Genomic DNA, 17,401 nt, shown 5'->3' on the forward strand with positions numbered 1-17,401 from the left:
TTGTATTACACATCCATGGTAGAACCACGAACTAATATCCCTATACACATCCCTGGCAGAACTGAGCCATGCAATCGTACGGAGTGCAGATAATCAAAATTTGACCAAGGCTCCAATAGGCGTTTCCCCTTAAAAGCCAAATTTAAACCACCAAAATGTGTGTGTAAATTAATATTTGTTGTCTTTAACACTGGATTATCATTCTTTGATTACCGGTATAGTCGGTCGGAGCACAGACTTCTAGCTGTAACCATGCAGCTGTAGATGACAAGTTGCAGACGACACTCCGTCAGTGTTGAAGTTCATGAACTGTATGTAACCCAAAGCGCATGCGCAGATCATAAAGAGACATTAGTTCTGCCTGAGACATCGAGGGAATTCCTACACCTCCGAAGAGTTGTTACTCAAAGAGTATATACTCACATCACGAATTTATATCCCCATATACACGTCCATGCTCACATGCATAAAATGAGCGCGCACACACGGATCTTAATTGGCACTATCCGTCTGTATGCAGATCGCATACTTGCCTAGTTCAAGTCAATTATCATTCAGATCCGTTCGATCAATGTATTTCAACAATCAAATTAAGTCCCTACAAACTATTAATTTGCTATTTTATCAACCTCAGCAGCTGAAAAGAGGAAGTTAGATGTTAGACATGAAAACAAATAAGATATAGTACAATTTTGACACTCTGTCCGTGAAGCCTCCATAGCTCAGTGGTTAGAGCACTGGTCTTGTAAACCAGGGGTCGGGAGTTCGATCCTCCCTGGGGGCTGGCGAATGGCATGGTTTTCTTTTTCGTATCCCAAAGTAATCATGGGGGTTTTTTCCCCCGTAAGCAAAAAAGAAATTAAGGAAAAAATAATATCCTCAACTATCCCTTTTCATTTTCAAATATTCTTTCTCTAAGCTATCATCCGTTTCCAGATGGAAAGTCTCCTCTAATAGTTACAATCGTCCCCCAACAGCTGCGACAAGCCTTAAACTACAGTCTGAAAATAATTTTCGGAGACGCATTTTCTGTGGAAGCATGCTTAAAACGCTGTGTGCAAAAGGACAAGTGTCGAACTGAAAGTTGACCATACGAATAGAACAAGAAATAATTAAAAGAACACAAATTACACCATAGCAAAAAGATTATGGACGAAAGGGAGTAAATGAACAGAATGCTAGGTTATGATTGCTATTTCTGAAAGAGTTAATTGAGTTTTCAGTTACGCTTGAAATCTCCAAAGACCATGCAGAGGAATGGTAAGTGAAATCCAGGTGGAGGTTAGAGTAGGAGCATCTTCCTATTTTCCCACTTCTGATGTGTGGACTGTATTAAAGGAGTTAAATATAGTAGTTCAGGGATAGTACTTTGTGAATATTTTCAGAGAGCGTTTTAATGTAGTCTTGGAGTCCAAGTGGCGCATGTGATGTGGAAGGAGGTTCCACGTACTGCTTGGCAGCACAGAGGGAGAACGTCCGTTGTCCGTAGGTGATTTGTCTTTGTGGGAAGAAAAGAGACCGCTCTGCAAGCACCCTGAATAACAATCTTAGACAATACGAGCAGCATTATTCTGAGCTATTTGAGGTGTGTCCAGTAGATCGAAAGGTAGAGTTAAGACCGCCTATGCAACGCAGCCCAGCGGATCACTTCGCAAGAGGCCAAGAGTGAGTCTCGGCATACAGCGAGATGAGCTTCCATACAAATGTCATAATAACTTTCAGATAATTTTTGATGAAGTACTTTACTGACTTATCGAAAATTCCATGTAATGGTATGGCTGCATTCACCGCATCAAGTGTGCCTAACCTTCCATTGTCTTCCTTTATCATTACTGGTCAGCGCAGAGAGTGCGACCTATCTCGGCATTCTCGGCCGTAATGCTGCGCGTTACAAATCCACAAATAAAAAATATAAACAAAATAAAGCAAGGTCTGGCGACGTAATGTTGTCATGACGTCATATTTTATTTTGAAAATACGTAATATCCATCAGCCTTAAAGCAGTTTCATTTTACTTTTAATTCCTTCTTTGGCATCGGTAATAAACACCAGTATCAGTGGCTATGGCATCCTTCCAAAAAAAAAAAAAAAAAAAAAACGATCCTGTTTCCAACTTGTTTGAGTCGTCAAGGAGACGCCATGGATACTGAGGTAATACAGATGGAGAGAAGGTCCGAAGAAGACCAAGAGAAGGTCCGAGAATCGGTGCATCAGTCCTGTTGCTATTGTCTCCGAACAGCGAATCCCATAGCAACCGTCTCTGTCCATCGGCCCCAACGTCAAAACTACCCAGCCTTTCTTTCAGTCAAAGCGAAGTAGCGATGGAGCGAGGAGCGAATGCTCCCAGGCCTGCTTTTCGGTTGACGGGCTATTGGTAGCTAGCACCCATGAAAGCCAAGTATGGCCATGAAGCAGAACAAGTTGGAAAGGATAGGCCACAGCTGGAAGGCCCCAGCCACGGTTACAGCGACAGGAGGCAGAGGCATCTGACGGTGGCCACCGTCGTCAAGGCTGTGGCCGTGCTGGGCGAACCCCACGGCTCCAGCTTCGCGACCATCCGAAAATTGCTGCAGCGGGAGTGGGAGCCCAATGTGACGACAAGCGAGCTCAAACAAACGCTGGTCCGTGCCATCAACAGCGGCAAGATTCAGGCTGTCGCGCACTGCTTCTTCGAATCCGGCCTTCAGCAAAGCAGACGATACAGCGCGGGGCCACGCAGACCATCCAGATGTCGCAGACAACGCTCCAGACGGCGGCAGCGGCAGAGGCGGTCGAGAAGGCGAAGGCGGAGGCGGACGAGAAGGCGGAGGCGGAGGCGGAGGCGGACGAGAAGGCGAAGGCGAAGGCGTAGGCGTAGGAGTAGACGCCGGCCGCGACGTCGTCGCAGAAGACGGAGAGATAGGTTCATATGTACGTGCCGAAAGTGTCAAAACAGAAAGTGTCAAAACAGAAGAAAAGAGAGTAAGAGGAGACCGTCAAAGGTTATCCTCCCTGACACGATTGAAAAACCATAACGCTCGGAACAACACCATCATTAAGTAAACTTGTCACTGTCGTACTGTAAGCAAAACTCAAAAGTCTTTCAAAAAACCAAACCAAAACAAAAAGCTGTCTTACGGTCCTTTTCATGACCACACGATGCCAAGAGATTTAACCAGAACTGGTAGTTATGCCACAATTCCCATTTCCACTCAGGCCTATTTCGTCTACCGCTGTTCTAATTTCTGGAGCAACAAAACATCAGCAACCATGAAGATAAATAAAATTCGATCGCTGTACAGTGATGAAAATGTTGCACTGTCTCTTGCAAATCAAAAATGTTTTGTGACACGTACGTGTGTGTGTGTGTGAGAGAGAGAGAGAAACATTACATCAAAACAACTTTATTTTTCATTTCCAAATGAAAACTGTATAGCCAATCATTCCAATAAATGTTAACTCACTGTACACTGGCAATTTATTGTGCAAACCTTATATAAATATAAATTTATTATTAATATAAATAATATAAGTTCTTGTAAATATTAATATTTATTATACATTTGCCAAAGTGTGCTGATCAGGTCAGGTCAGTCCCATGCCCGGTCCGGGCGTAGGGGGGACCGTCCGGCAGCAGCAACAGACAGAATTTTCCACTGTCTTGAGCAGATGAGAGCAGGTTCTGGCATCTCGCGTTCGGTCCATTCTTTAATGTTTGACCCAGCTTTTCCTCGGACGACCACGACGACGGCTCCCTTCGAGGGTTCCTTGTAGGATCGTCTTTGGACAGGGTGTTGTGGCGGGTGACGTGACCGAACCAGGCGAGCTTGCGCCGCTTCACTGTTGCCAGAAGGGGCTCATGTGGGCCACGAGGAGGTTACGGTGCTCCGTACGTATGCGTTGGTCTTGTGTTCGCGGTACGAGATGCGGAGCAGCTTTCTCAAGCACTTGTTCTCAAAGGCCTGGAGCTTCTTTTCCGTTGCGGCAAGCAGGTCCAAGTCTCGCAGGCCGTAGAGTAGGATTGACAACTACGAGGGACTTGTACACTGTGCTTGGTACTGAAGCTGATTGAGTTGCTTTCGCCAGATCCTATCCAGCCTGGACATTGCGGATGTTGCCATACCAATCCTGATACGGATCTCTGCTGTACAGCAACCATCTCTAGTCAGTTGCACCCAAATACTTGAAGCTGTTGACCTCTCCAGTTTCTGGCCGTCATGACGATGTTGCTGCTGCTGTCGGTGGTGGAAATAATCATTACTTTGCTTTTCTGAGCTTATTCATGCCATAGGCCCCGCTCGCCTGGAGAGTCTGTCCGTCAAATCCTGAAACATGAGGTCCAATGTCATCTGCAAGCGGAGGTTGCACAGGGGTCTGCCACCAATGGAGATTGAGGTAAAGGGTGTCTTGCAATTTTTTCAAGGAAGATGTTAAAAGGATGGAGAGAGTAGGCCACCTGACGGACGACGTCAGCGCGAAGAACTCGCCTAGTTGGGAGTAGTACGCGCTGGAGGCGTTCTTGTAGAGTGCTGCTACCATCTGGATCAGTCCTCCTCTATGAATGATTCATGACCTGCCAGAGTCCATCGTGCCAGACACGATCAAAAGCTTTTTGAAACGATGAAGTTATGTATAGTTGACGTTGATGCTCCAGGTGTTTTCTATCATAACACGGCAGTTAAGATCTGTTCTACGTGCTTCTTCCATGAAGCCAGCCTGTTCTTCTCAGCAGTTTCCTCTGCAATAGGTTTTTAGCGGTTGAGGATGATCTGAGCATTACTTGCTTGGGTGACTTATCAGACTGATGGTTCTGTAGTTCTGCACTGCTCAGGTCCCTTTCTTAGGAGGGGATGATGATAGACTGAGCCCATTTGGCCATTCTTATCTTCCATATCTTTTGAAGTGTGGTGAAGGCCTTGGTTGTTGCGTCTCTCCATGCTTCAGAGCTCAGCAGGTGCGTTGTCCACCAGTGACTTTCCTCCCTTCAGACTGTGCATAGCTTCTCTCAATTGAGGAGCAGGTCTCAGTCTCTCTGCCAGTCTGGTGATGCTGGAGAATGTGGTGTCTGGCTCGATCTTGTAGTTGTCCAAGTCTTGGCAATATTCAGTCCAACGACTTAGTACAGCAGCGTTGCTGATGGACCTATATTATTAGAGAGGACAGTGTTGTATTTGTGTAATGACTGTTCCTTCTGCTAGGCACCTTTATCATACTTGAAATAGGCTGTTGGAAATGAATTAATATTATACTGTCTTAATTTAGCCTCTATAGCCGTTTCCTCTAATCTGTCGAGGTTTTGACATCGCCTTTGATGTAACAATCCTCACTATGAGGATTTTTTTTTCCCATGGAGAAGAACTACAAGTTTGATCCTTAAACTTCAGTTTTCCTCATTTACATATAAAACTCTCAAGTCGGGCAACTTGTCATCATCCTTTACGAATCGCAAATCCATATGCTTTCGCATATCGTTTTGGTCTGGTACTTTATGAATCATTGAAACACTGTTATAATCTTCTGCAGATCTATATATTTCACGGAATATAAATTTCTATTTGTTTCTTACAACAGCACCAGATCAATTCAAATTTCAACTAATAACAATAGTCAAAAATTGAAAATGATGTAGTGGAGCATCTTTCGCGGATTAAGATGTTAAATTAAGAGTTACAGTTACAAACACCACAGAAATCCCGATCTTGGTGAAACTCTCTGAAAGACCAGACTCGAAACACCCTGAGAGGGACGCGACAAGCGGAAAAAGGGTCCCTGCAAGTATGTTCGAGGGTTGCACGGCTACTGGGCATTTCTCCTTAAAATTCTATAGAAAATCCTGTTCAGTATTCAAGTGTGATCATTGTAGGATAACACAAAAACTTAAAATTATATCTTTTTACAGCGAAGTTTAAGTGCTTTCAACTACACATCCAACACGCGGCACAGACGCGGTGGCTGCAGCGGTAAAAATCGAAACAGTATAAACAGATATTTATGTATTCATACGCGCGGAGAAGCAACGGCGCGGAGGCGATGCGGCACGCGGTAGCAAAGCGGTCGAGTTCCGCTTCCTGTAGTGAAATTACTGCTGCCGCTCAGGTTCCGCAGCGGATAGTGAACGTAGTGAACAGATTTAAGTTTTTGAGAGAGCTTCAACGGGCTTTATTTTTTTTTTTAATCACACTGTGTCAAAATGCGTACGACCCTGGAGACGGCAGATTATGAAAAGCTTATAGAACTTGTCCGTATGCATGAGTTTTTGTATGATGCCTCACACGAGGGACACAAAGACACACAGCTTGTGCAAACCGCTTGGAAAAGTATTGCAAAAGAAATGGGGAGACGTGATCTAGATGGTAAGTATAAAAGTAAGTCGATCTAATCAAGAACTTACAACTAAAAGTCTTTCATAACTCTCCCCTCCCTTTCAGGTTTAGATGTGGAGGCAGCCTTTGCCGCCTCATAATCCTCGCGCATGCAAATAAGCTATGCCACTTACTGGGCGGACTCCCACTGGCGGATTGCAAGTTCGAGCCTCAGAGGATCCCCGCGCGTATCTAATTAATATTCAAGTTGCCATAGTTACGCAAATACCTTTAAGTGGCACGTCGCGAACCTACTTAAAAGACGACATTTTAGCAAAAAGTTGCTGGAATTGTCACAAAGGGTTTTTCTGAACTGATTCCCGATTTTATAATGATTATATGATTTCAAAATGCATTTTGTATCATCTGTCTTGAACTGCTGAAGACAGATGGGAAATGAATATAATTTTCACTTATGAAAGTGCAAAAAAAAAAGATATCACTCCATTTACAGCTTTTAAATATGATTTCGGCATCTTAGAAAACACACCTAATATAGGTCAGTGGGCACACGAAAGAGATGGATGTGCTATAGCAGCATATAATGGAATGAACGTATTTAATTTATATAATTACTATATATCTTAGACCCACTTAAAATATGTTATCTTATATGGGAGATCATGTTTGTGATGGTAATTTTTGAAATGACACACTGTAGCTTTAATAACGCGGGAGGATGCTAGTGTTATAAAAACGACAGAATGATAATTCTTTTTTTGTTGAGCACATTTTCCAGCGTAGAGGTGAACTAATTGCCATGTACACGAAAGATTATAAATGAATCCAGATATATGGTCAACCATACAACGATTAAAGAAACACAAGCGGCAGCAGACCGATGACACCAGGTCAAACATAATTAAAGTGTACGGGTGAAGATAAAGAACCGAGAAATAAGCGGAAGAGTTCACTCGTTTATTAAAATAATTATAATCCTTATGAAGAGGTATAGGGCTTTTATGGCAGAGATAAGGAGAAATCCGATTTTGTCGTCATTAACATGTTTTCATAATGATTTTAATTAGCGTGGATCACCGATAAAAATTTAAGTCTTTTGGTTGTAAAACTGATGCTAATGGAGTCCGAAGAATGCTGCCTGAAATTTTATAACCCCCCCCCAATTATAGTGTCTATATGTCCACCTATATAGCTCTTGAGTCGTTGCGAGTAGCAGACGTACCTTAAGACAATTCCGGTTTACGCACAGCACAGTTAAAATTGTAAATTATCTGATTGGATGTTGCTACTGGCCGCCAAAGAAATCGAAATAAAATTCGCGGACGGCGTTTGAGCTCTAGAAATGAACCATTCACTCCAAAGCAGCGATTATTGAAATAGCATTAGAGTTTAGCTATTCCTTGTTACTCATCGAGGAGCATAGAGCCGCAACAACACCTCGCCAACAGACACGGTTTCGGGCATCCCCACTCAGTTGGGCTCATGTGGTTCCGATGTCCTTTGCCTCGCTATCTGCTGGTTTTTTTCCAAGTCTGCTTCGGTCTCCCAACTCTTCTCTTCCCCTGACGGTTCCAGTCAAGTGCCAGCCTAGCAATGAATGGTGTCAGCTAGTTTGGCAGGGTGTGTCCTATCCATCCCCATTTGCGCTTTTTTATGTCATGGCTAGTGGCATTCTGGTTGGTTCTTTTCCACAGGCTGCTGTTGGAGATCTTTTCGGGCCATCTTATTCCCAGATTATGGCGTAGGTATCGGTTGGTAAAGGTCTGGAGCTTGTTGTTGATGGTGTTTGTCACTCGTCAGGTTTCAGAACCATACAGTAGGACTGCCTTCACATTGGTGCTGAAGATGCAAGGTCTGACTGCTGAAGGATAATGCTCGGGAGTTCCAGATGGGGTGTAGGCTGTTGAAAGCATGCCTGGCCTTGTTGATGCAGCTTTTGATATCATTGTCCGCTCCATCATCCTTGTTGACAGTGCTCCCAGATAGGCGAAGCGGTCAGTTTCCAAACATCAGAGTGTACTAAACTAACTCTTAAACTGATTTTAGGACATTTATAGATTTATCATTGAGAGTAAAAGTCGAATAAAAACAAGAAATATTAAAAATCGCACTAGCATTCTTTTTGAAGACTCTTTTTTCAGTTAATTTGTCTGCATGCATGAAAAAGATTGTAAAAGTAGTAAAGTGTGCAAAAATGTGAATCCAATTTACTGAGTAACTGTGCTGAATGAGAATTGTTGATAATTATGTAATAAGGTTGCAAAAGAAGTAGAGCTACAAAATAAAAAAGAAAATTAACGTCATCTTATTATAAAACATATGAAGAGAAAAAAATTAGGGAAAGAGCACTGTAGTATTGTCATTAAAGCATGTTCTTTTTGACAGTCACATTATAAGAATAAGTATGCTCTGTAAATGCAGGGAGAGTGTACCAACTTGGATTACTGTTTGCAAAACTGTGTCTACGTTTGAAGTTTTCATGTCTGCCTCAAAACCCACCTCTTTAAGAAAAATTTCATAATCAAGTGTACTGTTCTGCTCACACCTCAGTTCTGTATCTTTATTCATGTTTGCTATATTGTTTTCCATTTGCAGTTGTTTGTGTTTCTTTCCACAAGTGTCGTGCAGTTCATTAGTCTTTCATGTACAGCACAAATTGGAATATAATTGTTAAGTTAAAAAACTAAAATGAGTAACTGCCCTTTAAATACACATTTAAAAACCCGAAGTTAAGTGCCAAAACGCTGTACTTAGTACATTTTGATTTGGAAATTAGAGTCGGTAGCTGTAGATTATCATATTTGCAGATCAGGAATCCCTTGTTTAAATGTTTTAAAAAAAGTTGTGCCCAGGCTAAGCAAAAATTTAGCAAGAGATTATAATTTTACATATTCCCAACATGTACTCTTTTATGTAGGATGTTTTTGGAACACCTAACACAGAATATCAAAAACATTTCATTTTACAAAATTCAAATTTCTGTTTAGTCTAAATTACTCTAACCTAAATTAATTACTCTAATCCTTGTTTTCTGGAGTCACCACTATGAAATTTGCAGTGATTGCCCTTTTCTGCTAGAATGCAGGGAGTCTTCACATTGTTCTCCATTCAACATCTTTGTGACTATTTTGTGGATCTTGTTCAGTGCAGTAAGCTTGTCTATTGGTCAAGATATTGCACTATACAAATTAACATATTATTAAATTAACATACACAATTTCATTAAACTGATATGATTCCATCATTCCCTACATATGAATAGCCCATTATCATCAATTTTGCTGTTTGCTGGAATACTAGAAGACATCAAATCTTTGATATATGCTATTCATGATTTAGTCAGAAAATCTGATGTTATCAAATAACATTTGATAATATTTTGCATTCCAGGTGAAGCATGGAAGAAAAAATGGAAAAACTTACGGGACACATATCAGAAAAGAAAGAAAGAGCAACGAAAGTACAGAAGTGCTTTAGGAGCACGGAAGAAAATTAAGTGGAGGTGGAGTAGAATGATGCAGTTTTTGGATCCTTATCTTGACACAAAAAGGTAAAAAAAAAAAAGGGGGGGGTAAAGAAAAAAGTCTTGGTCTATATTGAATTTTTTTTTTAAATTCTTGCATTCCTCACCATTAAAAATACCTTAACAACCTTAACCATAAAGGTTGTTTTAAAGTATTTTTAAGACTAACATAATCCATAAATCATCATTATCATGCATCCTTTGAGTGATATTGGCTGATTTGGACAGCATATGGCTCTCTCACTCTTCCCATAGGACTAGGAGGTATACAGTGTTGCTAATTGTAATCTGACTGCCTTGAAGGATGTTGGAGTTGGTTTTCATTTGAGAGTTGTATGGGTTGTTTTCAGTCCTCAGTTTAGTACATCTTTGCTTTTTTGTGAGATGGTGGCTATTGCAATCATTAATGACTGAGGTTTGCTGCTGAGACCCTCTTGGTGAAGGTCTTCATTACCAGTGTGTCCTCCTTTAGTCACAAAGATCTAGAACATCATTTATGATCCAAGGCCGTTTCTTTTTCTGCCTCCCTAGCACTTCTTTGGCTGTTAACAGTAGTACATCTTTGATGTTCCCAGCAAAGGTATTAACATCACAGATGACTTTCTTGAGGGCAGTGAATTTGTCTACATCTTAAGCTGGAAGTTTTCTGCAGCTTTGGAGTCTCAAAGCTTCTCCAAGTCAAAGTGAATATGGAAGGTTGGATGAGTCACCTTCAGCCTTGTTAAAAGGTTGGATTTAATACATCTTTGCAGTAGTCAGTAGTCAGTCTGATTATAAATTCAACCATCTGGGGAGTGCCATGCTGCTATCCTCAATACTTTTGCCAACCATTTGTGCCCATAGTTGGGCCAATCTTGGAATTTCAATCACCAAGCACAAGGATATTTTTCTTAGGTGATACATTTAGGATTCTTTCTAGCTTTTCATAGAACTCTTCAACTTCGTGGTCATTATGTGTGGCAGTTGGGGCCTTAAGTTGGGTGATGGTGACATTGTTAGGCCCGGAGGGATGTGGATTGAAATCAACCTGCCAGAGATGGGAGTACAGCTGATGACTGCTCCGACCACTTCCCTACATATGAGGAAGCCCACCCCATACTCATGATTGGTTTCCTCTCCACTGTACAAGTGCTTGTGACCTTGGTGTTACTGTTTCTCCAAAGCCTGACCATCTGACTTTTCTCTAGTCTCACACTACCCCATCTGTATAATTTCTTTTTGTGTACGAGTTCTTGCACCCTGTTGCATTGGTATAATGTGCAGACATTTCATGTGCCAAAGGTTACAGATGATACCCCTCAAGCATAATACTTAGTAAGAGCACCATGGCTAAAGAGACTACAGGAATAAAGGGGATGGGTCATGGAAGAACTCTTTTAGAGGCTTCACTATTAGTATGTGAGAGAGAGAGAGTGTATGTTTTTGTGTTCTTCATAACTGGACAAGCTCATTTCTTGGCTTTGCTTTATTCCAGCATAGATACTAGCACTCCAGCAACTGCAGAGGATGATACTGCAAGTCACAAATCTAGTGACAAAGAAGACATGGACTCAGAACTTGACAGGTAAGAACACTTCTTTGATTTTATTTTCTTTTGTTAACTGATAGTTCTGTAGTAAAACTTTGTCTTTAGTCCTGCAATAAACCATGATGGATTTTCATAAGTTACAGCATGCTTTTGAGTCTAGATTATTTCATCAGCACAGCTGGATGGGGTTTGAAAACCCACATATACAAACACCCACCCATACTCCCCCTTTCCCAAACACTCCTTATGGTCTCAAACAGTAATCGGAAATCCTTTAAAAACTGTTCCTTCTGTTTTGTTGCCCTGAGTTTCTGTAGTTCGGTGCTCGGTGCAATCCACCTGTGCTTCACTTTCAAATTTCAAGAATCCGTATCTTTTATCTGGCTTTTTCTTGAATAATCATCCATTTCCTTTTTGTGGCAATGTATACATTTCTATGTTCTCTTGGAGTATGTGTATGATTGTATGCATGTTATTCTTTGTATCGCTTTTTATTATTATCTATTTCAAAGGTCGTTGTAGAATTTTTCCTTGTAAAAGTATCACAAAAAACTTCATGTTTTGTTCTCTTCCTTGTAGTTTTCTTTTGTTGTAACTGCTTTGTGGTTTTATTTATTTTTTTTTACCCCTAGAGAAAGACAGTATTCTTCATGGTCTGCAGCCCTCTCATCATACAGCTTCAGAGCAGTACCCAGAAACAGCACTACATCTGTTGACCAGATAATTGAAGGCTCTCAAGCAGTAGGATACCCTGAAGATGCATTTTTCAAAAGCTGTGCTCTCCGAGCCAAAAAACTGCCATTCCAGACAAGATCTTTCCTGCAGCTTCAGATAACACAGCTTTTTGTGAATGCTGAGAACCCAGAACTACCACCTATCCCTATTACACCCCTTCCATCTCATCAGCATTTTAGAGATTCTTCCACAGTGGCAAGTGACATTCCACTTCAGCAACGTCCAGCTGAAGGACCAGCATGCACTTATATCATGTGCCTCAGATCAGCCTCATAATGAAGAGGAGGGAAAACATCAGGCTACAGATATAATGAACACTGCTATTGCAGAAATTTACAATTGAAATATGTTGGCATTTATTCGTGATACATTCTTTTCTTTCCTCTTGGGTAGTCAAGAAGCAAAGTCTTGTAACAGTTTACAAAAAAAGGCATTTAAATTCCAGTGATAAACTCTACAGCCATTGTCTTTGAATTAAGTATTCTGGAACTTAAAGGCAATTGTAACATTTAAAATTTGCAACATTATTATGCTTGGCTGGTCTTTGCTTTCAAATATTTGAAACACTATGTAGCATGGGCCTGTGTGATGGTACAGGTAGACTGCCCATCTCGAATCATTCCAGAGTTAATTGTGTAGACTGCTATTGAAACTAGTTAGAATGGATACAATGCCTTTATGCTATGCTGAAAAGCTTACAGTGTTATTTTAATTGTGAAAATGGTTGCTATTATTTCATGCAGAAAAACTATTTCCATTGTGATTTCTTTTTTTAATTAAAACTGGTATTTCCCTATCACAGTTCCAGATTTATTTCACCATTCATCAGAGGAAGGCCTTAGTGACATTATTTAAATATCCTTCTAGGATACAAAGAATAATTGTGGTGTAAAAAAATGGAGTGGATTCATCACCTGAATAAATATGTCTCATTTGCATTTAAGAAACAAAAATACCTGTACTGTTTGATTGCCCAATATGTTTGTCATCTATTGAGTATTTATACAATTGTTAATAAAATTAAAATTTTCTATTTTATGTCTAGTCAGTGTGCCTTTGCCTGTGCACTTTTGTCATTTGGCAGTGAAGGGTCTATTTTGTTTCTTTCCGACATTGAATAGGTGTCATACTCTGGTTAAAGTGCACTTGGCTTTAGAGCAGAAAGGAGTTGGTGAAAGAAGATGCTTAGGCTCCACATTCCATGTACAATCCTGTAGACATTGTGAATCATTAAAAATTCATTGCACCTACAGCCAAGGAATCTACCTTCAGAAAGAAAGATTTTATTGGATACAGCAATAAAACAATGTGTGCATGTTTATACTTACTAATGAGCCATTTCATGTATACTAATATGCTCATTGATGCTAGGAGTAATAGTATATATTTTCATCGCATTTCAAGATTTCGCAGAGAAAAGAACAAATGCAAGTTTGCATGATGTGCTAGACTCCTAAACTAGCTGTTTACAGTATAAAAGCCCACTGTGACATTTTTCTATAAAATGTTTTCTTGTAATTTGAATTCTCATCCACATCTAGCACTTTATAATGTACTTCACTAACACATCAAAAATGATAGAACTTTTGATGCTTAAAACAAAAAACTCAGGAGGATTTTTTTTCTCTTTGACACAGGAATAATTATAAGCAGGTAAATTTTGTCTAAGGGGTAAGGGGAGGTAACATACTGGCTTGCTAGGCCCAAAATAATGCTCTTTCTAGTACGACCATATTTACCTAATAAACTGTTCTCTTCTTGTATATTAAAACTGGAAAAGACTTGCTTCAAAAAAATTCTATTAAAAACTATATGAAATAATCTACCCGAAATTTATACTAGCTCACGTCAGTTTCTAAAAATAACCCAGTTCTAAGAACTGAGTCAACCTACTAATAATAACTACTGTAGTAAGCGTATGTATTTAACGTCTACATGATGGCTGAATTTCACAATTCAGGAGCCGTCGGCGATATAGCTCCAGTCGTCGTAAGAAAGGTAGATTCTACCACAAACGCGGCGATGGACTCAGAAGATGGCAGTGTTCCGAAGAGTTCAGATCTCGATAGATTCCTGCAGCAACAGCGCAGGTACTTGAGTGTGTTTTGATCTAGCTGAAAGTGATTTAATGACTTGGGGGCATTACACTTGTCATTATCACTCAGTATGTTTCTCTGCTTGGTTGTTTTTGGGGTCTCACTCGTGAGTTCTGGGTTACTGTGATGTAGTTTAGGGGGGAAAATATGTACGATGCTTCAAAGGGGGAACAAAGATATATCGAGACATTTTCACAAAAAGTTGATGCTAGTGTGCTAGACGGCAGTTTTGAATGCATTTTCACATGAAACACAAAATTGCTTTATACATGCATGCTTCTAAACATCTTTTGCTGCAGTGACCTCATGTATGAGCTGAGACGCATACGATTTGGTGATCGTCCAGTAACAGGCCAGAATAATCGAGAAAATATAGAAAAGTTTATTTCCAAGCATATGCAGGAGCCAGCTGGTGCCAGCCATGGCAAAGACAACGTCCCTGCAAATGTTGATGCTGTGGATGTGCACAGGCCAGAAGCAGTGGTGGTCGAGGTGCAGGGTGTGTTCGAGCAACGCCGTGTGTCCTCCATTCTGCAACATCTAACTTCAGGCGCCACCTGGAAAACATTATTCGGGGTAGCATTGCCAGTGCTTCACAAAGACCTAGAGTTTCAAATATTTCACACCCAGTCATATCTGCGCAGCCAACAGTTGCTACCACAGAAGAAGACAGGCCTACATCTTCTGCTTTAACAGATGCCAGTGAAGTCTCCATAGCCCCTTCCACTCAAGACAGAGGTGAGAACACGTGAACTGAAGGAATTGTTGCCACTGCTATTCTAATAATATATATATAAAATAAGATAATATTTTAACATTTCTTAGTTTTTTCCCCATCAAGGATGAGTTGAAACCTAAATCAAATATTAACACATTAACACTTCTCAACTTAAACATCAAAACTAAACTGATTTAATTTAAAATAAAAGATAAAAAAAAAAGTTATAGTACAAAAAAAGTAAAATTTTAAAAATAGATTTTTATATATAATTCTTTTTCGTGTTAATTGTTTTGTTGTAGATTAGCTATGTCTGTGTGTATGTGCATGCATTTGCTTGAGCACACATAAGATTGAGAAAGAACAGCAAATGTGTGCACCTTATCAGTGCAAGTATTAAATTTCCAGATTTACCTCTGCTGTCCCTCTTGACTCTTCCCCCGCCAACTGTTGCTAGTCATTAGTAATTTAAATATTAATGAAAATTATTTGTCTTTAATCAGTTTCAACTCTCCAAAGAACTTCAAGACCATTACAATGGCCATCTGGTGATGCAACAGCAGACAGGGAACAAGAAGCATGGAACAGCATTTCTCAGGTTCAGCATGAAGATATGGTGTATGAGATAAGCGAACTGCTCCATCGTCGTCTTGTATCATCTGCCCTCAGCAGTGAATTCAGAACTGTCATGGAGCTGCAAATCCAGGTACAGGCATCTGCTGCTTGCACAAAATAATGTTATGCTTTCATCTGATTTACTTGATAGTTTGACCAAAAAGTGTGATAGGCAGACTATTTTCACTGGAACCAAAACATTATTATTTTCTGGTATCTTATCACATATTCTGTGCTTGATGAAATATTCTGCTTATATATACCAGAATTATCATAAAATCTATGCATTATTTGTTACAACCAGTTACACTACTATGTTTTTTAAATTAGTAGTCTGTGTTGCATATGATATCAAATAGTGTTAACTGTTGCACAGGAGCATTTTTTAGTTTTTCAGTTCTTGGACCCCTTGTCATATTACAGTTTTGAGGAAGGAGCTTTGGAAATCAAATATAGCGAGTTCTACTTAACATTGAAATGAAAATGCTAGTTCTTGCCTATGTGCTGCAGAAAAGTATTACTAATAACCAATGTATACAACATCCCTTTTTTTTCAGAATCATCTACATCACACTGGTAGCGACGGAGAAGCAGTGGCCAGATTTTGTTCGCAGCATTCCTCAGTCCCAGAATCACATTCATAATGACTTTAGTCAGTTTGGCATCATGCCTGGGCTTGTGGACGACAATGCTGATAACATATCCATCACAGGAATCAGTGCTACTGCTGTTCCTTATACACAGGTATCTTAGTCATTGCTTGAATTTCTAGTTATAAAGAATGGCCCGAGTCAAACAGGTCAGTAGTTCAGCTGATTTATATTTATCCTTTTGATATTTTCGACAGACAAATATGCACATGAGCCGTGAGATCCAAAGTCTCAAGTCCCAAATGGAAGAGATGAAGAACATGCTCCGATTGTCATTTGATCTTCAGATGGATATTCAGCGTGCCATCCGACAGGAGGTGGCTGCAGCACTAAGTGCATTTACAGGTCAGTTAGTGACATGTTTATTTGCTTAATTGTCAGCAAAATTGGCTGAATCCAAGTAAGACAGGTTTATTTTTCTTCATATTAGCATACCTGTGAAACCATAATGTGGTCTTTAGTGACATAGAAGAAGGCTATGGTGGTCAGTTTTAAGTATAACAGGTGCAAATGTCTATGCTTTTGTGACTTGTCAAAAACTAACCTTTTTTAAGGATAGTAAAAGAGCATTGTTTGTGGTGTCTATAGACGCATAGAAATATACTGATTTTATTCTTACAGGTCAGGGTGATGCTGCTGCTTCTGTTGAAACTCAGGCAAGCCGATCTGTGCCTGTCAACGACGCTTACTGCCTTATCTGCATGGACAGTTATTCAGACTGTGTGTTGTACCAGTGTGGTCACATGTGTGTCTGCTTCCTCTGTGGAAAAAGCCTTCTGACTAGGGGAAATGCAAAGTGTCCTGTGTGCAGGGCTGCTATTAGAGATGTCATCCGCGCATACAAAACAAATGCAGAATAAAATTATTCATGTGAAAAGAACACTAGTGTGTGATTTTTAACCTTAATACTAACCTGATATGTACAGCTTCTTGTAAAAACTAAGTTGAAGCAGGCTGTTGTAAAATTTTTTCACCATCATATCATGGGTACGGCATTGAATCCCAACATAATTATGCTAGAAGTGTTAAACTTTGCATTTTAGTGCAAGTTTATTACAGCTAGGCTTGTGATTTGCGTGTTTGTGTGTGTGAGCTCTAAAGTGCACCAGTATACAGCTCCAGAATGTAGACAGCTTCACCTCTAAAGGATTAAACTTGACTTCTAAAAAAGAATTATAGCAATCAGATTTGCTTGGTTTCTTGCAAAACATTTTAATAAAAAAAGAGAACACTT

General features: G+C 40.1%; 2 protein-coding genes and 1 non-coding gene across 6 annotated transcripts; all 3 read left to right on the forward strand.

The window, feature by feature from the left end:
• The first annotated feature begins 711 nt into the window (after nucleotides 1–711).
• Nucleotides 712–784, forward strand: Trnat-ugu. Its single transcript has one exon. It is a non-coding gene; the product is annotated as a tRNA-Thr (tRNA).
• Nucleotides 785–6,020: 5,236 nt separating this feature from the next.
• Nucleotides 6,021–13,136, forward strand: LOC112563697 (transcription factor Adf-1-like). Of its 4 annotated transcripts, XM_025237949.1 has the most exons (5): nucleotides 7,803–7,922; nucleotides 8,103–8,296; nucleotides 9,693–9,852; nucleotides 11,300–11,389; nucleotides 11,986–13,136. In XM_025237949.1, exons 2-5 carry the CDS (start codon nucleotides 8,191–8,193, stop codon nucleotides 12,362–12,364), a joined length of 735 nt encoding a protein of 244 aa, XP_025093734.1. In that variant the 5' UTR covers nucleotides 7,803–7,922; nucleotides 8,103–8,190; the 3' UTR covers nucleotides 12,365–13,136. The 4 variants fall into 4 exon arrangements, with proteins under 4 accessions (XP_025093730.1, XP_025093732.1, XP_025093733.1 ...); XM_025237945.1 differs by lacking the exons at nucleotides 7,803–7,922; nucleotides 8,103–8,296 and adding an exon at nucleotides 6,021–6,344; XM_025237947.1 differs by lacking the exons at nucleotides 7,803–7,922; nucleotides 8,103–8,296 and adding an exon at nucleotides 6,023–6,332.
• A 571-nt stretch (nucleotides 13,137–13,707) lies between these two features.
• Nucleotides 13,708–17,401, forward strand: LOC112563692. Its single transcript, XM_025237941.1, is given in 8 exon segments — nucleotides 13,708–14,178; nucleotides 14,484–14,718; nucleotides 14,721–14,922; nucleotides 15,406–15,608; nucleotides 16,075–16,113; nucleotides 16,115–16,261; nucleotides 16,365–16,512; nucleotides 16,789–17,401. Coding segments are annotated over 8 exon segments (1,368 nt in total). The 5' UTR covers nucleotides 13,708–14,023; the 3' UTR covers nucleotides 17,028–17,401.

Source organism: Pomacea canaliculata, linkage group LG5, assembly GCF_003073045.1.
Source record: "Pomacea canaliculata isolate SZHN2017 linkage group LG5, ASM307304v1, whole genome shotgun sequence".
Taxonomy (NCBI): Eukaryota; Metazoa; Mollusca; class Gastropoda; order Architaenioglossa; family Ampullariidae; genus Pomacea; species Pomacea canaliculata.